We start from the raw sequence: 26908 nt of genomic DNA on the forward strand, positions 1-26908 counted from the left end.
CTATCCTAGATGTACTTCTTAACCTCTAAGCCCAAGAAATATGGGCAAAGCCAAAAATAATGTGGGAACAAAGATCCAAAACCAGGGACAGATTTCAAATATGCATTTTTGGGAAGGATATGAAGTCTGAAACTCAAATGTTTGTCATTATTTAGTTATTATTTATTGACTTTGACCATTAGTGATCTGCCAGAAAGCCACACATTTTATGAGGAGAAGACCAAAAGTATTAGGAAAAATCTGGACAGTTAGAGGTATGATCCTAGGTAATATTGTTTTACTTCGCAACTGTGAAAATTTTAACTTTGTGGTCAATTCTCGGCACTTAATTTTTCTTTGGACTGCATTTTATTCTAGGATCAAATTCTTGCCTGTGTCTTAGTTTTAGTGATTACCAGTCATTGTTTAAAAAGATGAAAATTGTGATCTGCTGTTAAGGCATAAATGAACTATTAAACTGATTTTATGTTACAGCCAGAATGGTTCGGCCACAAAATTGCAGCAAATTTCCAGCTATTTTTAGCTATAACAAGCCCAGTGGATGCAGGATACGAAGGATTATGATCCAGTCTATTTATTTATTTACATTTGTTTACCAGGAAAGTCTGTCTGAATAATTGTATCCATTTTTAACGGAGACCCAGGGAGAAAAGCTACACAAATAAATGAACTGAAAAAAAAAAAAAATAAAAAAATATATATATATATATATATATATATATATATATATATATATAATATATATATATATATATATATATATATATATATATATATATATATATACTCCTAGGTAGAAACTGACATAATGTTACAATATAAGGTACAGACATAAATATAAATATTAATAAACATATGATGTAGAATAATACACATATACCATTATTAAAACAAGATAAATACAATAGCATGTAGCATTGAAACTGCTGACCTCTTACAAGTGCAAGGGTTTATTACTCACTCACTCATAAAACAAATGTCAGAGTATAAGATTCAAACAGTGGATATGAAGAGAAGGGAGGGTGAGAAAATGATCATAACCATGATGATATATGTTTAAGAAATAACTGCAAAGAAATTCACATTAATAGCCAGAGCAAAGCAAACCCTGAGAAGGGAATCATGACATCCATTTCAATAATAAACAGCTAGTTGGTTTGACTCATTGAAGTATAATAAGTTTATATAGTATATGGAGCCTTATCTGATCTGAATGCTACGAGAAAATTATAAAAGAAAGTGTAGGAACACTAAGTATTACAGACAGAAAAGCTGTTTTCCTCTTACTGCTGCCATAAAAGGTAACCATTTGAAATGTTGGGACTTGCTACAGCGAGTCCTGAAATATGGAGAGTGAATGGCCAAATGAATGGAGATGCCGTCTCTCAGAATATTCTCTTTCCTCCAAGGTAAGGTGATCTCAGAGTTGGTATACATAAGCTTGGGGGGGGTGCCCCCCTGCAAAAAGAAGTTTAAAAGCGAAGAGTGATTTTTGAAATTCACTCTTCTCCTGTGTTTTCAGTCTTTTTTTTTTTCAGCTTGTCAGCACTTGGCATTTTGAGTGCCAACATTTCAGTAGGGAGCAGTCACAAAATTATTTGTAGTACATGGCACTTTAACTGTTCCAATGTACTATGAGACACATGGAATAGAAGAAAAAAAATAAACTGTACTAGTATTAAGTGTTTTCAGCTTTGAAAGTTTTAACACACTTAGGACTGTTCTACAGACAAAGGTCAGAAACAAAGTATAGATTTAATTTTGTAACAGTTTTAAGGGCTATAATACATTTTGTACTGTAATACTTTCATTTTTGTGAGTGGCCATGCAAAGTGTATTACAGCGTTGAAAGTTACTTCAGTTTCCTGTCATCTGCGGTGCCTGCTGTTTATGTTCTAGTGTGAGACCAGAGCATAGAACGGCTTAAATTAGAAAGTCACTTAACAAAATGCATTATGATTGAGTTGTTATCATAACTTAAGTTGTTATATGTTTAAGAAATAAATATTTAAAAATGTATCTTAACAGATGAGTGAAGCAAATGCGGGGAGGTGAATCTTGACATGCATTTTGAGAACATGTAACTGCTTGGTTATGATTACAGAAATGCGATCAGAATTCTTTTTAATACATGGAGCTTTACCAGCTCCACGTTCTACCAGTTACAGACAAAGAGAGAGAGAGAGAGAGAGAGAAAGTGTAGCTCAAGCAAATGTTTTACAGCTTTGATAGCTGGAACACACTTACTGCTGCCACAATGCCCTCAGACTTTTCTAACGTACTACAAGACAGACAAAAAAAGAAGAAAACAACAAAAAACTGTTGGAGCACAATGGGCTTTACAACTTTGAAAGCACTGCTATGAAGACAGCATCCAGAAGAAGAGCACATTTGATTCTATAACAGCTTTAAAAACTACAATAGACTTCCCACTGGCCATCATAAAAAGAAATAAGGCAGCTCAAACTGTATTACAGCTTTTAAAGCAGTTTGACTTTTTATTGCTGTTTTGTGGTAGTCACAAGATGAAAGCTTAATAGAAGTGAAAGGTGCTTAACAAACTTTATGTATATTTCTAATGTCAGAATGGTATTTAACATATTTGTATTCTCACATTTGGAGCATTATTGCAGCACTGCATGTAGTATATGTTGGACTTGTGTTGGTCCATGAAATTATTTGCAGGATTCTTTTTTTAGAAGACCTGTAACTCCTAACCATTTTTTAATTATTGAAGTTTTACTGGCTTGCACAACACCTAAATAAGAATTATGATTAGCAAAACTATGTAGATTAAAAGAAAAGGCAGTACAAGAAGGCAGGAGTAGTTAAACCATAATTTGTATCCTACAGAATGGTACACATTGACTAACTCAGCCACACATAGCAGGAACATATCAAGGCTTACCAGTCGTATCTGTAGCTTCTTCTCGTATTTGTAATGGAACACGATCTGAATGCAACTTTCTAAATTAGAAAGAGAAATGTATCAGACATTTTTTCTTTATTGAAAAAGAGAATTTCTTTTATTTATATTTGTTTTGTTAACCAAGTTGTCCGAATGTGTCCCACTGTCAGTGTAGGCCTGGGAGCAACGTCTGGTTAAAGAAGTTGCTTAGTCATGCAGTAGGCAAATGGAGAAAAAAGGAGTCAAATCCAGAACTACATGATTTAGCTCAATAGCAGCTCTTAACCTTAATCTTCTGCACTAAGTTACCAGAACGTATCAGTCAATGTCAAATGTAATAAATGCAATAACAATAAACAGAGGAATAATTAGTTGACAGCAAGACATTAAACAATAGTGGCATTATTTTAGAACATTGGATTCATTGCTACTAGTTTTGATATTTTCTTAGTTGCATCTTTAGCAATTATTCCAAGTGATTTACTCAGAAATTCACACTAAGCCTTCTCTTTAAGACTGACCACACTAGTGCATCACAAAACTGACCACTAATCCTCTATTTAATTTCTTGTTCTACTTCTAGAAAGGAGAGTATAAAGCTGAGAGCCATTATTCAAACTTAAGACTTAAAAAAGCTCTCTGTACTTAACAGAAACTCAGAATCAAATCCCATGACAGTGTGTGGGGTGTGTTTATACAATAAGATGAATAATATAAGTGACTGCCTGGACAGGCTGGATGTACCATAATAAAAGTAGAATAAAGGACATACAGAATTGTGACCTAAAGCTGTGTATCATTTACATATAACCATCATTTCACAATAAAGCTGTGTACCATTTACATACAAACATCATTTCACAATTACAAAAGAATAAACTGATGATACTCATTTTGCTTTTAGTAATGCATATGAAATGCAATAGTGATAAAAATTCACAAAGGCCCATTGATACAGACTCAGGCGGAAATGTAGTTGAATGTGTTTCATGCAGCATAGAGAATAGAATTATCTTGTAACTTTGTCCTTGTCCACTGTCTTTAATGATAATTTGGTCCACAAAATTCTATGAACCATCCCTTCAGACCTTGGAAGATATCATATAGTCATTTTGAGACTTTAGCCAGGATAGGCTATATACATGCCAAATTCATAGCTTGCTTGCAAATGACATGACCAACATGATCTGGTAACCTTCTAGGGCAACCATACATCAAGTAAGCATACCCTAATCAGTCATTTCTAACACTGGATACACTAGTGAGTCATTACTAACACTGCATGCCCTAGTGAGTCATTATTAACACTGTATGCCCTACTGAGTCATTACAAACACAGCATACCCTAGTGAGTCATTACTAACACCGCATACCCTACTGAGTCATTACTAACACTGGATACCCTAATCAGTCATTTCTAACACTGGATACGCTAGTGAGTCATTACTAACACTGCATACCCTAGTGAGTCATTACCAACACTGCATATCCTAGTGAGTCATTACTAACACCACATACCCTAGTGAGTCATTACTAACACCACATACACTAGTGAGTCACTACTAACACTGCATGCCTTAGTGAGTCATTACTAACACTGGATACCCTAGTGAGTCATTACTAACACTGCATACCCTAGTGAGTCATTACTAACACTGCATACAGTAGTGAGTCATTACTAACACTGCACACCCTAGTGCGTCATTACTAACACCATTACTGAGCATCCTGAAGCCGTCATCACAAGTAAGTAAGAGCTGCCTATTTCTCTAACATTAAATCATGAAATAATGTACTTGGACAACATTTCTGCTCATATTCACTCATCCTTACCCACACCTAGTGCAGTTCAATCTGTTCCTAACAGGCTGAAGCAGAAGTACAAGGTGATATGACATAAAACATAGCTTGTCAATACCTCCTCACCATTTTAGGGCAAATATTTTTCCCAAAACACTGTCAAGTGAGGATTAGATTGACTGCAGAAATCACTAGGGAATTCAATGAAGTCATGAAACTTAGTGAGTAGAGCTAGTCCACCTTTGAAAGCTCATCTATCCAACTAGACTGTCAAAAGTATATCATTATTGCTAATGAAGAAGACAACTAAACTGCAAATATTTTTCATGATGCTTCAGCTATGTCATTTTATTGCTAAATATTAGCTACTACATCTAGTCTGTCACTGTGCAGGTGTCATTCAAGATCTATGGAACGGGTCCATCAACACTTTGATTTCCAAAGAGGAACTCCTCCTTTGTTAAACAATTATATCCACTCCCTTGAGCTCTTTTTTCAAAATACTTAATTTTTCATTTCTTCTCAGCATAGACCTCATCTGGGTAAATATGAACTACTCAGAGTCAACCACTTTTATGAGGATATGCAACACCTTTCAAAAATAACACTAAAAAATGTTACATTCATCATAGGGGACCACAATACTCAAGTTGGTAGTCAAAATACAGCTGGAAGGACGGGCAAGTTTGTCCTTTGGGCACAAAATGAAACAAAACATAGAGTAGTAGAATTCTACTAAGATAGTTCCCTAGTGATAGCAAATACTCTTTTTAACAGACCAAGAGGCATCTTTATAGATGGATATCATCAAATGGCTTTTGTGAAGTTCAGAATGACTATATATTTTGGAGTCAAAGAAGAAATAGTTCTACACAGTAAATAAAAATAAGACCTGGAGAGGACTGTGGGCCAGACCATCAGTTTCTTAGAAACTAAATGAAAGAAAACAGAAAAAGTCTCCAGGTCAATTAAATATGAGCTCAAGAAAATTGTAAAATAATATGTAATGAAGGTGAAGAACATATTTATGAAATTAGACCTGGTGGATAAAGCACCTCAAGAACTATGGACAGAAGTTCATGATATTGTCCTGGAGATGACAACAAACTCTTCTAAACAGAAAGAAAATTAAGAAGGCAGAACATCTATCTGTCTGTAGAGACATTAGATGTGGCAGAGGAAAGGAGAGTAAAAAAGGCAATGGAGTTTGAGAAAAATATGTCAAATTAAATGCAGGTTCAGAGAATGGCAAGAAGGGATTAGGAGGCATCCTTACATGAGCTGTGCAATGAACTGGAAGAAAGGTTTTTAGCACTTCTGTATTATACAAAGTCCCTCACTAGCGACCCCCCCCCCCAGGAGTACCCACTTCCTTACTAAGTCCTCTCTTATTCAGTTACACCCCTAACTTCTTAATTTCTCTAGCATGTCGAAGGGCCAGATGCTGGCGTCCTCTCCTGTCCAGTTGGTGAATCTGGGAATATTGAGGCAATGTTACAATTGCCTCATGTACACAGACAACCCTCTCCTCCTCCCACATAACACAAATACTTGCGAGAGATGCAGCTATTTGGCCAAACTGGAGGCTGAGCTCTCTCAACTCAGGACTGGCAAGACCAGACAGGAGGAGAAGGCAACTACACACACCACAAAACCAGTCTCACATAAAGCTATCACAACAATGAATCAAACACATAAACACACAAAGACATACTCGGAGGCTCTGAGCAAAAATTTACCTAAACAGCAGAGGCCTCCAAAGCAGACACCCAAGCAACTGCCACCTCATGACACACCACAGGCAACACATAAACCACAAAATCAGTGTGCAAAGCAGTCACAGCCCTTAAGGCTAAATACAACACCAAACATACTTGTCATAGGTGACTCCATAGTCAGACACACTGACGTCCCACTCACCAGGCTGAATAAGGAGAGGGTCACAGTAAGCTGCCTATTGGGTGCTAGAATCCGCCACATAACACAAGCACTCGGGTCACTCCACAGCAAGTACAAATATGACACAGTCATTGTCCATGCTGGTGTGAACGACCTGAGACGTACCTCCCTGGACTACATGAAAAGAGACATAGAGGAGCTCTCTGATTATGTAGCCCAGGCAGGTATGACCCTGACCGTGAGCAGTATCCTTCCTTCACCAAGAATGATGCCACAACATAGAGACAAGATGATCAGCTTTAACAATTGGCTTAATTTCTGGTGTCATTCAAAGGGGATCCAGTGTCTGTCTGCCTGGGATGACATGCTTGACAAGCCACGCTGCTTCAAGGGACGGCTTGCACCTGTCACCCCTGGGATTCGGATATTGGCTAAGGCTCTTGCCATCCCCATAGTGCCTTTTTTAGGCAAGGCTCAAATTCTAAACCTACCACCCTAGAAAACAAAAATGGGAAGAAACTAAGGGTAATGCTGCTCAATGCCAGAAGTCTAAATCTCAAAATGCACGCACTCGAGGCCCTTCTCAGTATGGAGGACATCGATGTCTGTGCTGTAACTGAAACCTGGTTCAAGGCTCCTGAGAGCACCCCGGCACTATCAGGTTTTACCTCATATCATGCGTTCCGCCCCAAAACCCGGACCACACCACAAAAGGAGGGGGTGTATCCATATTCATCAAGGATACCCACACCTCCAGGTTGGTGGCAATGCACGAAGCATCGGAAACCATCCAGGTGCAATTAACCATAGGCAAAACTGCTCTACAATTTGTAGCATGCTACAGGCCACCCTCTCAAACTCAGGAACCCCACACAGCCTTCCTGAAGACACTGGAGGGTATAAATGTATCTCCAAACACCATTATATTGGGTGACTTCAACTACCCGAATATAGACTGGGAACATTACTCAAGACCCAACTTTTTAGCCCAAAGGTTCCTGGAGTTCATAAATTCAAATGCCATGGAACAACTAGTCACTGTTCCCACAAGAGGAGAAAATATACTAGATCTCATCATCGCAAACATGGGGACAAAATGCTCCACACCGGAAGTATATCCCTCATTGGTGAGATCAGATCATAAACTAATCTCACTGGAAATCCACATCTCGCCCCCACCCCAAACAAAAAAGACCACAGTGAAGAACTTCTCTAAAGCAAACTTCATACTACTCAAGACTGGTGTGGTATCCTTCAAGACCCCCGAGCCAGTGGAAACCACAACCCAAGCTGCGGAAGCCCTTACAAATGCCTTCTACGAACACCTCCAGGACTGCATGGATCAGGCAATCCCTAATAAAACCAAGACTCTTTCCACCAAGGGCAAACGTCCAGTCTGGTGGACCCCAGCCATAAACAAACTTTATAATAAGAGGAGAAAGCTGTTACATGATAGAGCAAAATCCATAAAAGAGAAGACACCCTTGATCATTATTAGTAAAAAATACGAGCACTCATAAAATCATCCAAGGCCAACTTTGAGAGAAAAATTGCCATAGATTCAAAAGACAATCATAAGGCCTTCTTCAGCTATGTTAGAAACCTGGGTGGAATCTCCCAGATATGCTCAGAATTAGTCCAAAATGATACAAAAATCACTGAACCCACAGACATTGCCAACATACTGGCAGACAGGTTCAGTGCAAACTTCACCCCCCTCTCCCCCCCAAAAGGAGAGATAACTATCCCAGTGGAGTGTAGCCTCCCAGACATCTCAAATGCGCAGGTAAAAGCTGCTCTCTCTAAAGCTAAAAACACAGCATCAATGGGACCGGATGGTGTCCCCAGCTGTGTGCTACACGAACTCAATGAGGAACTAAACTTGCACATAAGGCAGCTGTTTAATCTTAGCCTTACCACAGGATACGTGCCCAAGGAGTGGCGTACGGCAACTGTGGTCCCACTCCACAAAGGCGGTGCCTCTACGGACCCTGGTAATTACCGCCCCATAAGCTTAACAAGCCTGGTCTGCAAAGCTATGGAGAGGATCATAATGGAACTCATAAACAAAGACATAGGGGACTTGCAGACATTGGACCTGACCCAGTTTGGCTTTGTCAAGGGCAGATCATGCCTTTTGAACTTGGTCGACTTCTTGAAACAGTCACCAAGGCCATTGATGAGGAAAGGCAGTCCATACAGCCTACCTTGACCTTGCAAAAGCTTTCGACACAATACCCCACTCAGGTATTATAGAGAAACTTACCAGCTTAAATGTAAACCCATATGTCACAAGATGGGTTGCAAACTGGCTAAAGGACAGAACCCACAGGGTTAGAGTTGCTGGCACCATGTCAGACTCCAAGCCGGTCACAAGTGGTGTCCCACAGGGCTCAGTCCTTGGCCCCTGTTGTTCGGCATCTACTTCTCAGAAGTACAGGCAAACATAGGAGGACTATGGCTGACAAAGTTTGCAGATGACTGCAAACTGGGCCATAGTGGAAAGTACATCGGACACAGATATCCTTCAGAGGGTCTCACGGAAACTGATAGCTGGTGCCAGAGCCATGGCCTGAAGTTAAATGCCAAAAAATGTATAGTCATACCCTTCGGGAAAAACAAGGTAACACCAAGCTACCATATAGGTGGCAATCCACTAAGCACAGAAGAGGTTATCAGGGACCTGGGGACCCAGGTTGACAGTGGCCTTTCTTTTGACACTCACATTGCTAAAGTGGTTAGAAAGACCTTCTACATTGCCCACCTGATCATGAAGGGATTCACATCCAGATCAAATGAGGTCATTGTTCCCCTGTACTCTTCACTTATCAGACCAATGATCGAGTACAATGCCCCATTCGGGATGTATCTCACCCGACACCTGCAGCTAAAGTTCCTCACCAAAAGGATAAAGGGATTCCAAAATCTGTCATATGCTGCCAGACTGAAGAAACTCCAGCTCTATTCAGTCGCATACCATCTGCTCAGAGGTGACCTGTGCCTGACATACAAGGCCATGTCCAACCCGGAATTAATGGACATGCTCCACCTCAAAAAATCCAAATCTACCGGATCCACTAGAGCAAGCGACTTAAACCTTAGCACGGATATAAATAAGACATGCTGGAGGGATAGATTTGTCACTCAGAGACTCCCTATGCTGTGGAATAAAATCCCGGTCCATGTGAGGCAGAGCACCTCGCTGGCTCTGTTCAAGAGAAATCTTGACCGGTGGATGGGAGATCGTAGGTTTACCCTGGGAATCATCTCTGTGTCACTGCTGGATAGAGGCACAACAAACTAATGGGCACAATATTTTTTAACATAAGGGGTGGCGTAAGCCACAAAACTTTGGGCTAGGCTTATAAATGCCTTAGGGCAGATAGCCTAGTATAAACCTATGAACCTATGAACCTATGTGAATTACAACCTTTGTTTTCAAGAAAATTGACAATTTTACAGGAAATTTCCAGGTAAAGTGGGCATAGTAAAAGAAAAAGATGGGTGAGACCTAGCAGGAGTAAAATATTTTAAGCAGAAGTGGTAGGAATATATAGAAGAACTATAAAAGAAGGAGCATAACATCACTGACAAGTGCAATGGTATGTTCTGTCATCTAGCATCTGACATCCTGGAGTATGAAGTTAAATGAGCCTTAAAAAGCCTTGCTAATAACAGGGCTGCAGGAAGTGACGGAACTTGTGAATTGTTTAAAATCCCACAAACTGATGCTGTTACAGTGTTGCCTACAATTTGCCAGCTAATTTGGAAAACACAACATAGACCATTGGATTGGAACGGGTGAGTTTATATTCCAATCCCAAAAAGGGCAATGGTAAAAAGTGGTCAAGTTATCAAACAATTGCAGTTGTTACATGTGTTAGAATGGAATGCACAAAAATCCTACAAACTAGACTCCAGCGGTTTATAAACTAAGACCTTTTTAGAAGGGGCAGAGGCATCAGAGATCATATTGCCAACATCTTCTGGATAACAGAGAAATTACAACTGTTTAAGAAACATATTTACTTCGGCTTTATTAATTGCTCTAAATTATATGACGGTGTGGACCATAACAAACTGTGGCAAGTTCTTTTAGAAATGAGGATTACAGGGTCACCTTATTTGCATCCTGAGGAATCTGGGTACAGAACACGGAGCAACAGTTAGAACTGAATATTGAATAAGTGAATGGTTCAAGTTTGGGAAAGTAGAGCGACAAGGCTGTGCATTCTTACCCCTACTTATTTAATTTATACACTTAATATATCATGCAAAATGCTGGATTCAACAAAATCAGACACTTAATGAAAATTGACAGGAAAAATGTTAGCAGCCTCAGAAATGCAGATGGTACCACTCCAGTGAATGAAAGGGAGGAAGAGAACAAGAACCTGATGATGAAGGTGACAGTAGAAAGTACTAAATCTGGCTTGTTCAACAACACATAAAACTAAAACTGTGTCTACCTGCCGGTTCATTTTTTTTTTTTTTTGCAAATAGATTGGGAAGACTGGAGGCAATGGCAAATTTTATTTTTCTGGTCTCAAAGATGCCTGTACATGATGACTGCAACTAAGAAATTAAATGACTCGACTATTGGAAGGAAAGCTATGGCAAAGCTGGTTAAGATTTTAAACAGCTAAGACATCACATTGTCAGCAAAGGGCTGTATAGTCAAAATAATGTTTTTTTCTCCTAGTATTAACATATGTCTGCGGGAACTGGAAAGGCTATGCAGTGGGAAATCAATGCTTTTAAACAATGATCAACTTATTCAATACTTAAAGAAATAAACCAAGACTTTTCACTGGAAGAACTGAAGGTAACACTAAAATTCAAGTTCTTTGGCCATGTGATTGGAAGACATGATTTACTAGCGAAGGCACTGATAATGGGAAAGTTCACAGGCAAAAGAAGGGGTGGCAGAGTCTAACATGGACGGACAGCTTTACTAAAATAATAAATATTAATTATTTAAGAACTTAAAGAAACAATTGTTCACAGGCAGGCCATGTGTGCTAAAGTCCATCAGATCATCAAGAGTCAGACTCAACTAAATGATTAAACAAAAAACTCAGCCTCAAATTATATAGACTTTAGGAAACGCAGTTCTACCACAACATTCAAAATGCTACTAACATAACTTAATGGAATATTGCTCAGATAATAACAATGTATCAGGAGCTTTATTTACTAATATTTTGAATACTCTTTATTCTATTTCATACAACCCTTTCACTGAAAACCTTGTATTTTTCAATACCCATCAAACTCCAACAGCTGATGTTGTAAATGTGATTACAAGATAAGGTCAGTTTAAGTTGATCTTTCTATCATCAGTATTTAGCTTTGGGTACTGCAGTGCTTGGTCCCAGTGGCCTGCATATTTTTTATACATTAACTCTCTGCCTCTTGATTTCACAAACTTACAGGCCACCCCTAAGTGTAACACACGTTTCTGCTTTCTAACCCTGAAGGGTAAACTATCAGTATGGTGGTACAAAAGGATATAGCTAGCAGCGAGTAATGACTTGCCTCTAACTAACTATAACTAAATGTAAAAATAAAAGAAAATAAGCAAATAAATAAAATCAGAATTGCACTATTTGGTACAGTTTTGTAGCATTTTATCAAACTGCAGCTCATCATAGATTTAAGCCAATGAATGTAAAAATACAGCTGTAAACAAATTGTCGTGGGTGTAGTGGGCCACTGTGCTCCCATCCTCAACTTCAATATACTATGAGTCACACAATCTAGGAGAATGGGAGGAAAAGTGACATTTTACACTCATTGCTTTGATGACTTAAATCTAGAATCAGTTTTGGTTTGATAAGTCATTAGGCAGCTTTTCATTTGGGACAGCTACAGGAATTAGCAAGATATCCCAAGCAGTAAATACTTAGGACTTTGGTTTCATTCTCAGTCTTCCTTTATTCCATACTTTCACTGTGAAAGTTAGAAAACTAGAACAACTGAAAGCATCCATTTATATTTTATTTCCTGAAACCAGAGTTACCATATCTGAAGGTGCATTCATCCCACAGATTGAAAATGGACTACATATACATTCAGAGGCCTCAGCAACCAATATTTCCCAGCTGCAGACCTTACAAACAGAACTGATATGTTCCTTGTTTTATATCCTTAAATATAACAAAACTGTGATCCCTTAAAACATTTTAATTGTATTCAGTAATGAATAGGTCTATGTAAAAACAACACTATCACTTTTCTTCACAGCCTACTATTGTATGTCTCTCCGTTCATCCTTACATTGCTCCAGTATGCCATTCTATCTCAAAGCTTAAGCACTCCAGCCAAGGCATTCTGCATTTCTGCTCCACTGACTATAATGATCTGCCATTCTCCGTAGGGCCAATGGAGTGTTTTCAGTTTTCCATATTAATGCAGTTAAAATTCTATTAAATGTTTCTTACTGGTTTGCTTTTCATGTTTTGTCCTTCAAACAAGGCTGACATTTGAAGATGTAGGCCATTATCTATATATCACATCTTATTCTTCTTTCCCCTTATTGATTTATGATGGATATTTACTGACCTTCTGTTCATAGGTTCATAGGATGTTACTAGGCTATTTACCCAAGGGTCTTTACAAACCCAGCCATTAAATCTCAACATAATACTAGATGAGAGATATCATCTATGCCCAATGTTTTTCTAGCAAGGACTACCCATGACCAGGAGAGAAACCAGGGCAATCCCTGGCAGAAATTTATGGTTTCCCATACAGTCGTCCAGGTTGCGCTTAAACAGGGTCATGCAGGTGCTCTGCTTGATATGGATTGGAAGCCTATTCCAGAGGAGTGGTAACCTCTGAGAGATGTATCTGTCTGTCCAGTAGGTCTTGTTTATGTTGTAGACTAGATTGAAGTCCCTGAAATGGGTAACTGTAGTCCCATCTGACTTACAGATGTGCAACATTTCCATTAGATTTGGGTCAGAGATAGCCCTGTAAACCAGACATAAGTCACCTCTAACTAGTCAATACCCTACTGAGTACAGTGACAGTGACTTCAGTCTGCCCGTATAAGACGTGCTGGAGACCCTGAATTTTCTTAGTTAGAAATCTCAATCTCATGGGAGTTCTCTCAAGTTCCTCCCAAAGGGGACATTATATTCAATAATAGGTCTGATGAGGGACAGGTACAGGGGGGTTATAGCCTCTTTTGCTCTTGAGGCGATGCCTTTGCTAATCAGGTGAGTGATGTAGAATGCTTTCCTCACCACAGTTGATACATGGTGGTCAAAGTTGAGGTCACAGTCAACTTGTGTTCCCAGGTCTCTCACTACTGAATTGGTACTTAGTGTATTATTGTTTATTTTATAATCATCAGGGACATTGTTTTTACCAAAGGAGAATTATGATGCATTTTTAGCACTTAGTTTAAGATGGCTTTGGCACCAGTCTTTGGTCTGCGTAAGCCCCTTTTCAAGTACACTAACATCACCAGGGGATTCAATGACAGCACCTAATTTGCAGTCATCCACAAACTTGGTTAGCCACAGCCCCTCTGTTTTGGTCTGGACTTCTGAGAAGTATATGCCAAATAAGAGGGGCCCCAGCACTGACCCTTGTAGGACCCCACTGGTAACAGGTCTGCTGGTAGCGATAAAGTCACCCACTTTTACTGAGTGTTGTTGACCTGTGAGCCAGTTTTCAACCCACCTGACAAAACAGGACTTGATATTCAACCGGGTTAGTTTGGCAATGATGCCTGAATGTAGGTTAGTGTTGAAGGGCTTGAACAAGTCAAGATATGCTGTGCGCATGGCTTTACCTTTGTCTATGGCACTGGTCATGTTCTCAAAAAAGTCCATAAGGTTTAACAGGCATGACCTGCCCTTGACAAAACAAAACTAGAATAGATCCAGGGTTTGGAGGTCATCTATATCCTTATTTATGAGGTCCATGATGACTTGTTCCATTGCCTTACAGATGACGCTGGTTAAACATATGGGTCTATAGTTACCCAGGTCTGTTGTTGAGCCACCCTTGTGGAGGGGGATAACATTCAGTGGGGGCAAAGCCAGTACTCAGGTTGCAGTTGAATAGAGTGCCTAATGGAGTAGCTAGCTCTTGTTTTAGAACATTAAGAATGCAGCTTGGAGTGCCATCTTGTCCCATGGAGGCTGTGTTCATAGCCTTGTAGAGAGCATTGATGACTTGCTCTTTGAAGATGCAGGGAGGAGCCGATGATGAAAACATGGTTTGTGGTATGCTTAGGGGGGACGGGGGGGTGAAATGTTTGCCAAACCTGTCTGCTAGCAGGTTTGCAATTTCTGCAGAGTCAGTGTGTGTGATGCCATACACAATTAGTTCAGCACACATCTGAGTCCTACCTTTTAGGTTACAGAGGTAGCTGAAGAAAGCCTTATGGTTATCTTTGGCTATGGTTGCTAAATTTTTCTCATAGTTGCTTTTTGAAGATTTTATGAGTTGTCCTATTTACATACATTTGAAATGTATTATGTAGACACTGTTTTTGACATTATTACTTTAATTTGGCTGTTCTTATTGGCATTTTATGTCATTTTCATTTTATGTATGCAGTAGTTTTGGTTGTTACGTTTTTACCTATAATAGGGCAATTTTCTGCAGATTGAAGTAGTTTTGAAATACTAGCAAAATGTAGAAAACCTGCATATTTTCAAAAGCAGCCACATAAACGTGAATATTTCCATGACTGTATTTGGCAGACATAAAAATATCAGTAGCAGTTTTGTCAATCATGATAAGAAATTCCATTTGATGCCACAAGATTTATGTAAGTTGAATACATATTAAAAAATGCAGAAATCTTATATAATGTTCATAAACAGGTATGAGTTAATGAATTATGTGAGCTATACATATAGTGCTACTGACATTTTGAGTCAAGATCTTCTTCTTCTGGCTTTTCCTGGTTAGGGGTCGCCACAGCAGATCACCTGTCTGCTCATGATTAGCAGTGGAGTTTTACGGTGTCAAGTTGCCAGCCCGGCACCCAACTTACCACAGAAGGCACACACACGCACACACACCTAAGGCCAATTTAGAGTATCCAATCTACCCACAACATGTCTTTGGGATATGGGAGGAAACCCATGCAACCACAGGGAGGACATGCAGACTCTGCACAGAAGGCACCCCAGCTAAGGATTGAACCAGAGAACCTGTTGCTGTGAGGCAGCAACGCTAACTGCTGCACCACCGCGGTCACCCTCATTTTGAGTGAGGATGATACAGATATTTTTACATGAAACAAGGAAAGTGTTTGTTTTTCATGACTGCTTATTAAATAAGCTATGAACATTAAGATGTCAGCTGGTATCTTCTAGATAACTGGAGGTCTGAAAGTAATGAAAATAGTCAGCTCTTTGAGGCACAAGGTTTGCAACTGAGAAATGCCCAAAGCAGTGGATGGAAAGTAAAGAGATTACATATGTAGACCTCACTACTAAACCATCTAGTAAAGAATCAAGCAGCAAATGGGTAATTAGTTAGCTTGATCAGGAATTCTTTATGATTTGAAGTGGAATACAGTCAGTATAATTTTGTTATTCTTGTAAACCTGAAAGCACAGAAAGAGTCCTGGCACAGTATCTTTAAGTTGTAAAGAACAGATAGGGACATCAGAATAATATTTCTGTGACAGATAAATGCAATTATGTAGACAAACGATATGACCTGCTGGAAAGAATGTGAGAAGCCTGCAAGGTCCCATATTCTGCAGACAGTGAATGCAGCAAAATATAAGTGAGAAAAAATGGGTGGGCTTTCCCCTTTAGATTACATATTGTAAGGAATTAAGCTTAAATATGCGCAAGATAAAGACATAAAATATTTATTGCATATAGTAAATGCAACAACTTTGGAAGAAAGGCAAAGATGGTATGAGGACATATAGCCATATCTATCTTTAGATTAAATATTGTTGGGAGTGGTGCTTAAATATGTACAAAGCAAAGAGACAAGATATTTTTAGAAGTCAGTAAGTTTGCCAATGTTCAAAACCATGAATTGGAGATAGTTGTAGAAAACTGCTGATAATTTTGAATTCTAGTAGATGAGCAGGCCTATAGATCATTTGCATTGCTCATTTATGTTTATGAATATTCATAGGTTCATAGGTGTATACTAGACTAACAACCATGAGGGTCCTTAAAAGCCTAGCCGTGCAACCCAGATGTGACCCACAAATTTGATATATAGGGGGTGATTTACTAATTTTCTCTGTCCATCAGAGATATAGGAACCAGACCAGGGGAGAATGACAATTACACATCAATTGGTCCAAGTTGTGCTTAAATAGGAATAGGGAGAACATCTGCTTCACACGGATGGGGAGCCTGTTCCAGAGAATGGGAATTCTCTAAGAAACATATCTGTCTCTCCAGCATGTCCTATTTATGTGGAAGCAAAATTTAGGTCTTTTAATTTAGTGGTTCTGATGCTGTTGGTTTTGTGGACATGCAAAAGAACCATCAAAACAGGGTCCAGGGATACCTTGTGCACCAGAGAAAGATCAACCCTCCGAAGTCTGTATGATGCAGAGTAAAGAGACAGGGCTTTGAAGGGCTCAGTGTAGGACATTGTGTTTACTCTTTGTATGAAACCTGTGTGGACGTTCCAGTTGTTGCATGTTTCTGGTCAATACATACCAAAGGTGATATAGATCCCTGACTAGTGAATCAACATTTAAGGGTGTTTTATTGATTATGTAGCTACCCAAGGTGGCAGACCTCCCAAAAGGTGCTATAATGCATTGCTTGGTATTGAGTTCTAAGTCATGACTTTGGCACCAACCATTTATCTGGATTACACCTTCCTGCAGAGTGTTCTCATCTTGGGGGGATTCAGTGTCTGTTGCCAGCTTGCAATCATCTGCCAGCTTGGCTAGTCAGAGGCCATTGACATTGGCCTTGACATCTGAGAAGTAAAGGAATGGGCCTAACACAGAGCCCTGAGTGACTCCACTTGTGACCAGCCTCTTTGTGGAGGTGGCCTCACATATTCTAACCCTCTGGGCCCTATCAGTGAGCCAGCTAGCTATCCAGCATGTTATAAGGGGGTTTATACCTACTTCTGTAAGTTTGCTGACAATGTCTGAGTGGGCTATTGTACCAAATGCCTTAGCCAGATCTAGGCAGTATGCACCATTTTCCCCTCATCCATTGCCTTATTAACCTTTTCAAGAAGTCCACTAGATTCAGTAAGCATGACCTTCCCTTGACAAAGCTGAACTAGGATGGATCCAATATCTGGAAGTCTCCAATGTCCTTGCTGATAATGTCCATGTTCATTCTTTCCATGGCTTTGCAAATAAGACTTGTCAGACTAATGGGTCTGTAGTTTCCAGGATCGGTTGAAGGTCCTCCCTCATGAAGGGGAGTAACCATTGCAGTCCTCCATTCAAGTGGCACAAATTTGTTTTAAGACTATAGTTAAATAATGACTCCAGGGTTCCTGATAAGCCATATTTTAGACTGTTCGGGAGGCATCCTGGGATATTATCAGGGCCCATTGAAGCCATGTTCTTGGCTTTAGTGAGTGCAGCCAGTACATCCTACCTAGTTATAGTTGGAGGGGTTATGTTTGAGGGTATTAATAGGGCAATATTTGGAGGTGGGAGGGGGATAATGTTGGAATTGAATTTTGTGTGCTCACAAGTTCACTGTATCGCCAGGCTTGGTGAACATGGCACCATTAACCATCAGCCAAGTACATTGCTGTGTGCTGCCCTTGTGGTTCCTGACATAGCTGCAGAAAACCTTCGGATTATCTTTCACCTGGGTGGGTATCTTAACCTCAAAGGTGGGTTTGCTTGACCTAATTAGCAGATGGTTGTGAGAGTTTTTTATCTTTATAGGACTTACCCCTCCTGATTTTTGCCTTAATGTTTGCCTTTGTTGTATACCCTGTTTAATTTAGGTTACCACCAGGGCAGTTTGTTTCTGGGTCTAGGTCTGGCCTTACTTCTGGTAGGTACAGCAGCCTGTATACAGCCATTGGCATGGTTGTACAGAGATTCTGAGAGCAATTCAGCAGTGGCTGCTGTGTTCTGTGGATTTGGAGAGGCAGTGAATTTTGATAAACCATTACTTAATAAAAGGTAATTTGCTTTGGAATATTTCCTAACTGTTGCTAGTTTCATTGGGATTATGAAGTTGATTTTGATTTTTGAAGGAAACAACTTTATGTTCAGACCTTACCAGGGAGGATGAAACATTGGAGGGGATGCAGCATTCTCCCATATTTGTGAGTATGAAGTCTAATATGTTGGAGCCTCTAGTGGGTATATTCACTTTGTGGTCACTGGTGTTTCTATTTACAAAGTTCAGGAATCTCTGTGTCTGTAGATTTGAGGCTGTGTTACTCTATAGAGGGAAAATAAATGTATACCCCATTGAATTTTGAATTTAACACCCCGTATCTGCCCCCTGGGTGCCATCAGAGGACAGGAATAAAATACCAGAGGTGAGCAATTACACCTGGAACAACAACACTGGAGGCTACCAGTTTTTTGTACTTACATATAATCAAGATACGATCCACATTAAGCAGATCATTTGTAAATACTGGGAGATGTTTAAAATTATGCCCAATAGCTTAAAAGTATTTAATTTCCCCCTAAAATTTAGTTTTAGGAGGGGTTAAATTTAAAAAGGGTGTTTGAGCGTAACAACAAGGTAACCAACACTACTGGAGGGGCTAGAAGTAAAGTAGGAACCTTTGCATGTGGACGTTGTTCCCAGTGCAGATTTATTACCAACAAAAGTGATCTTTCCATTCCAAGCCTCAGTCACGTTAACAGAAATAAGGTTATGCTAGTGAAGGGTTATTACGACTGTCAAACCAAGGGTGTGGTTTATTTGGTTTATTGCTCCCTATGTTATGCCTACTATATAGGCAAAACTGAAAGAAGTTTGAAAAATAGGATCTACGAACACATCCATGATATCCGCAAGAAAAAGGAAACTAATGCCTTATACAGACATGGTGTGTTATGTAAAAATGCACAGTTTAGATTTTGGGTTATTGAGCAAGTGAAACCTTCTGAACAGTGGGGGATACTGGGAGACCCGGTTAGAGCTTCGGGAGTTAATATGGCAACTTTGACTTGATGCCTGCACCAGTCCAGGGTTAAATGACCACCTCTCTATTGTTCCTGCTTTAAAATGAGAGCATTGGTGTAGGTGAAGGAACATAAGTAAAATATAGTAGAACTATTAGATGCACTTTTTGTGCACTGTTTTTTCTTGTTTTTTTTCATTTACACTAGAACACAAAATGACAAAATATTTAAATCTGTATTCATGGGTATACATATTTTCAAAATATATATTTGTAAAATGGTTGTTTTATGTAATATAAAAAACATGCACTTTAACTTTTAAAATTCTGTGATTTTTTATGGTTACTCAAGTTAATTGTTTGGAACTAGCATCCAATGCAATGGTTGATTTTAAATTTGTACTAACCCACCATGGGTATTTAAGAACAACAATGAGTAAATTATTTATTCTGAAGAAGTTTCACATGGTGAAATGAAAAGCACTTCAGTCCAATAAAGTTTTATTCAATTTGTATTGTTGGGAGCTGTGTGTTTCCTGTTATCCTGATACACTGCTTAGGGGTAGACCTTCACTGGACTACTGCTGTTGCTGCCTGGCTGATTTTTGGCTACTAGGAAATTAAAGTCTCCCATGAGAAAGGTGTTAGGTTGGATGGTAAGTAGCCCCAGTAGGTCCAAGTATGCATTGTGAGTTTTTTGGGCAAGAAAGTTGACATATTGCTGGCTAGGATATTGTATGGGATTTTGTCTATGGTGATATGCAGTTAGAGGAACTCCAGCACATCACCCTGTTTGACCAACCTAGTTGTATGCTTGTTATTGATGTATATCGAGACATCTCCACCTTTAACCCTTTAGGACTGGGAAATTTAGCCTTTTCCTCACTGTAGTGCAATCTCAGAGTTGGTATATATAATTTGCAGGTGATGTGGGGGGATGCAAAAAGGTAGATTTTAGTGGGGGGTTGATCATATGGTCTCCACCATATGGATTTTGAGTTTCTGAAAACTCTGTTATCTGACATAGACCTATATATATATATATATATATATATATATATATATATATATATATATATATATATATATATATATATATATATATATATATATATATATATATGTGTGTGTGTGTGTGTGTGTGTGTCTTTGTGTAATGAATGGTCAACATACACTACATGCATTGTGGGGTCCCCTTCAGTAGATCGAACCTTTAAAAGTTCAAACCTTGTATGGGTGAGACCATATGATCGAACTTTTAAAAGTTCGAACAGACTAAATGGAGATCTGCGTAGAGTGCAGAATGGGATGATTTCCCTTTTCCACAATGTAGTGCGATCTCATAGTTGGTATATTTAAGTAGTGGGGGTGTGGGGTGTGCAGCCCCCCACATGGGGGGTACAGAGGGGCTTGACCTCCTGCTACACAGGTTTAGGTTAGTTTCTTTTTCTTTTTTCTTTTTTCTTCAGTTTTTGAACTTTTAAATGTTTGATGTTATGGTTTTGGCCATATCGTCTTTGAACATTTAAAAGTTCGATCTAATGAAGTAGATCTGCATTGTGACATGTTGAAATTCATTATGTCATACAAACAAAACATTAACATTCAGTACATTAAATAGAAAACAAATTTATTTTTACGATGCATACTGATAACCCAACCACATTCATCTTAAAATTGTCTGAACAATAGTAATGTTATGGGAAGGGTTTTTTAAAGTTTAAATGCACATTAGGGTTGGGGCAGGGGCAGGGTTATGGTTATCACATATTATTAAGGGAGCAGAGGGAGGTGAACCTGGCATCTGTCCTAATCCTAATGTGCATCCTAACTTTAAAAAAAACTTTTCCTATAACATTACCACCACACAAGACAGCTCAGACACTCACTACTCACCACACACACACACACACACACACACACACACACACACACACACACACACACACACACACACACTAAACTAACCCTGACCCTAACCTTAAACACTCACAATCATACATATACACACACTTAATCTATCTCATTACCTAACGCTTACTGTAATCCTAACCTACACACAAGCACACACACACTTAGCATACATCTCACTTACCTTTTTCGGCAAAACGAATATCCAATGAAATGTCTGTTTGATAAACCAGATATTTTCACAAACAAACTTGCACTTCTGGCTGTCAGCCTAAGCAACAGTTGAGCAAACATGATACTTACATACACACACATATATATATATATATATATATATATATATATATATATATATATATACACACATATAGATATAGATAGGTATGTGTGTGTGTGTGTGTGTGTGTGTGTGTGTATGTGTGAGTGTGTATATTTATGGGTCTACTTCACGTGACTGAAATTTCATTTGACTGACTTTCATTTGTCCTAGACCAAAATACCTAATTTTCAAAATACTGAAATGTGAAACTCATAATATTGAAACTTTACAATGCTAAATTTCAAAATACTAACTTGTAAACCATAGACATGCATACTTACAACACCAATGACTAACTCTTTCCAGAACTTAAAAACTACTTACGTACTCTCCTAACAGAAACTGGACAATATAAAACTAAACTAGGTGGGGGCTATGCCCCCCCAGACCCCACAATCCCCACACCCCCCATAACTATATATATTAACGCCAGGATTGCACTACAGTGGAGAAAAAGACATATACCTTTTACTTATCTTACAGTACTCTACACGCTGCCACTACTGCTGGGAATGCACAAAGCATCCATATATTACTTTAAAAATTTCCATTAAAAATGTAAACAGACATAGCCACATTTACAGGCACTGCAACATCACTGTCTACATGACTATCAGTATTCTGACAATCAGCACTATAAGTTACAGTAATTCTTTTTATCACAAGCAAGTCACAGGAGAAGGGAAACCCACATCATGTCTATGGCTTACAGTTCAGTATAATAAGAGTTAGTCAAATGAGTTTTCAGTATTTTGGAAATTCGGTATTATAGTCTCGGTCAAATGAAATTCAGTCGAATGAAATTTCAGTCATATGAAGTAGACCTTTATATATATGTTTGTATATATAGTTGAGTCAGAACAGAGAGAAGAAAAAGACACGAAGAACATAATGTGCACTGAACAGCAAAAGGCATTTCACCAGCACTGGATTTCACTATGTTCAAAGGAAGAAAGCAACGGACAATGCCACAGCACACATGGACAGACACTTTTGATAAGGATAAAAAGGAAGTCAAAGGAAAAAGGAGACATTCAAGAAGGTATACAAAATAAAACAAATGTATAATTAATAGCTACTACTGTAGTATGGTAGGGGATAACTGTAAAAAGTGTTGGTTGTCAGAAGGGATTGTCAGGAGAAAAGTGTAGTCTGTAATGGCTGGGACTGCAATTTGCACTATATTTTAGAGCACATCATAGGAAAATATGGAGGAGAATTATAGGGACTGCTGCATCTGTAAAATGAGATCTATGTGTGATGCAGTGTTTAAGACATAGATTCTGCTGCCTGCTTCAATATCCAAAGTGAAAATAGGGCAAAAAACTAGTTATTCCACAAGATATTTAAAGATAAACATTCCTTCATTCATCTTTCCATTTAGGCCATTGCAGGAGAGAGAACAATAGCCTTGCATGCTTAAATCATTTAATACATTTTCATGGTCCTGAGAAATGCAGTCCTGAAGCGTTTAATAATTTATGAAAATTCAACAAATTTCTAGTGAAAATTACCTTGACAGTTAGCAACAAGATGCTAGCTTCTTATAATGGAACTTGGACATACTGTGAATCCCTTTAATATGAGTACTTAACTCTGTGGGCACTGTGCAGCAATACTGAATTAATTTAAATGAGTCAGGTTTTAGATAACTTTCCTTAAACATGCTGATTTAATTTAAGTATCTTTAATTTATGCACTATTTGGGAATCACATGAGGCTTATTTAACTTCTGAAGATTACGTTTTACTTAGACATTTTGGTAAACAGCTGTCAACTTACTGCTACAGGACATATGGTCCAGTCAGCAGTCCGCTACTAACTGTAAGGGGTACCTATCTGTGAAAGTCACTTGTAAATGTGAATATGATCTTTACGTCCTTTTACAAAGTTATGGTAATACAGTCAGTGTTACTGATCACATCAGAAGTAGAGTAATAGTCTATGCTGTGAGTTACTGAAGGGTTCTGTTAACTAAAGGCATTAATAACATCTGCCTACAGACTGTTAAGCATTACTTTATAGTGAACTTCTGAGTGATCTAAACGACATATTGTACAACTGCTTCTAGCTTTCAATAGAAATTTCACAGCTGTTTTCAGAACTGTCTTCCAAAACTTTACAGTAACGCACTCTGCTGTTTTTACAAAAAAAATAGTTAAGCTCACACTCACACACATGCAAACATGCGTGCGCGCGCACACACACACACACACACACACACACACACACACACACACACACACACACACACACACACACACAAACACACATACATTTATTTCAAACTAATATCTTTCACTGCTAAGAAATCAAACATATTCATAACTTACAATTAATTTAAAAACAAACTCTTCCTCAGACAGAAACAATCTTGTAAAGTGTATATACTGTCTTTTTTAGCAGGCCAGTGTCTTGCAACTAAACATAAATAGCAGCATCTGTACTACATCCGAGTGGTGTCCTTCGTATCACTCATCACACATATTCATGTGCGCAATTGCAATATAACTCTAAAATGTAACATCGCATTGACAAAGGAACAATGAATTATAATAATATAATGGCATGCGTCAAAATGGACATTATTAAATATAACAACAACAATAATAATAATTATAGCAAGAATAACAATAGTTTATTATTACTACGTTTAGTATTAATTATACTACTATTATTATTAAATGTGTTATTATTTTTTTAAATAATACTGCTGTATTACTACTAATCAAAATCAGTTTCCAAGGGAACAGTTTGCATATTGCATAAAATTGTCTGCCAAATTATAGTTTAATCACAAATCTCAAGCACCCCATTAAAGGAAAAATCTGCATAAACAAATCCAGCCTACTAAAAATAAACCTTCTTCTTTAAGGTTTCAAACCTCTCAATATATGTGCTTCAAGAAGGAAATAAATACTGTGACCCTTTCATGCTGGGTTTATAAATTAAAAAGGCACTAAATTCAGAAATGGCATACTGTCACGCATATCCCATCTAGGAACTATTGTTAAATAGTGGAAGAATACAATTCAGAGATAATATTAAAAATAAACAAATGACAAAAAACAAATAATATCCTTCATTTGAAAAAATGAAATGATGTATCATGGATATGAGTAATGCAATGTCAAGACCAAGCAACACCCTCTACTTTGGGAAAACATAAACCATCTACACCCATCCGTAGCTTTCTGTCACCACACTATGCAGTGGGTACCCATACATGTGCAGGGATGGATATTTAAGATATATAAACCATCTACACCCATCCATAGCTTTCTACTATCACCAAACTATGCAGTGGGTGCCCACAGCGGTGCAGGGCTGGATATTTAAGATACAGGTATCACTGCTCAGCAGAATATCAGAAGAACATCAGGTACAGAGTAGTGCAGGACTAATAACACTGCTAGTGGGAAGGAAACCATTAGTGACAGAGGAAAGAACAAGTAATTATGAGAAATCTATTTTGTCAAGAGGTTACTAGGTAGGGCATGGGATTACTCTGGTATGTATTTATACCTCCCGCCCCCCACACACACACAACATATGTGCCAGAGTATAGGAGAATTTTAGGAGAATAGTAAGTTTTCAATGTGGCATTTTTATTTAAGGATGTTATTGCAACATTGTCAGTAGTAATGAGAATGTATTTGTGGGCTTAGAAGGGAGACTGTAACTACAAAGGGAAGATTTTAAAGAAAGAAATGAAAGTATTTGATATGCAGGATGTTTCTCAATTTACAGGAGACCAGACAGAACTTCCACACTATTCCCCAAGATATAATGAACTGGGCCAGAAGTGTAGAAACAAAATATCACAAGAGCATGCTTATTTGAGTGAAAGTATTGAGAATCACTTGATAATTGTGTCCATAATGCCACCATAACAACTAACTGAAGTATACAGGAAAGCAAAATAAAAAAGACATTGGCATCTCCACACATGTTGATTGAGAATGGAACAGTTTAGGGACTGTGTAGCAGACAAACTCTGAAATGTTTTAGGAAAGATAAAAAACACTGCAAAAGGGATAGCTTCTGCCTTAAAGAAAATTAAATTGGACTTTTAAAATGTGAATAATAAGGAAGAAAGAAATATGGGAAAATTGTAATAGAAAGCGTTTGGAATGACTGGCAAAGGTAATGCTGCTACAAAATAAAAAGGGAAAGCTAAGGAGGAAAACGAAGAGCAGATACATGCAGCTAAGGGAACGTAAATGAACACTTGGAGAACATTTATCAGGCCAAAAACGTAAGCAACAGAAAGGAGAAAGATCAGTAGTTCAACTCATACACCCTAAGATAAAGCAGATTAACGGGAAATGCTTAGATGATATTGGAGCTATTTAGGAGATCTTATGAAAATCTATATAAAATCGAGGACCTGTGGAGCCTGATATGGAGCAACTGGAATTAATCATTAGTGTTTCAAATATGTCAGCATTAGGAGAAGTGGAGTCTGAACAATTAACACTGTGGCTAGAAAGAAAATGTATAAAACATGATGTCTGATCAGTCAACATGCCTCTCAACTGTCCAGATCTTCATGGAATGTACAGATTTTAGCCTTAAATATTTGGTCTGTTCCTCATAAAATCTTTGGTTTTCTGGCAAATCACATAGGACTGAAGTCACTAAATAATGACCAAATAATGACATGCATTTGAGTTTCAGACTTCATTTCCTTCAGAAAACGCATGCTAACACAAATCCTATTATTCTAGCAGCTTTCTAAGTTTATATTTATAAGAGCAATATTCAAAATCTGTCCCTATTTTTGGGCCTTTGCCCCCCCCCCAATTATTTTAGGCTTTGTCCCAGATTTCTTGCATTAAGAGGTTGAGAGGTATGTCAGTCAACAGAAACTTCTCCAGGAATTTTGACATCCTCATAGGAATATGAAAGTCAGAAGGTAAGAGGGTAAGAAGCGCTTGCATCTTGGAAAAAGGCAGTGGTGGCATTATTACTAAAAATGAATGAAAGCA

General features: G+C 38.4%; 1 protein-coding gene across 1 annotated transcript in view; it reads right to left on the reverse strand.

Moving 5' to 3' along the window:
• The window catches only part of MILR1 (mast cell immunoglobulin like receptor 1), a 339675-nt gene that overhangs the window by 163950 nt on the left and 148817 nt on the right, over nucleotides 1-26908 (reverse strand). The window contains exon 6 of the mRNA XM_044079434.1: nucleotides 2909-2967. Coding sequence (XP_043935369.1) covers nucleotides 2909-2967 — 59 coding nt within the window. The remainder of the gene's footprint in view (nucleotides 1-2908; nucleotides 2968-26908) is intronic.

Source organism: Protopterus annectens, chromosome 8.part0 (assembly GCF_019279795.1).
Source record: "Protopterus annectens isolate FY-2018-M chromosome 8.part0, PAN1.0, whole genome shotgun sequence".
Lineage (NCBI taxonomy): Eukaryota > Metazoa > Chordata > Ceratodontiformes > Protopteridae > Protopterus > Protopterus annectens.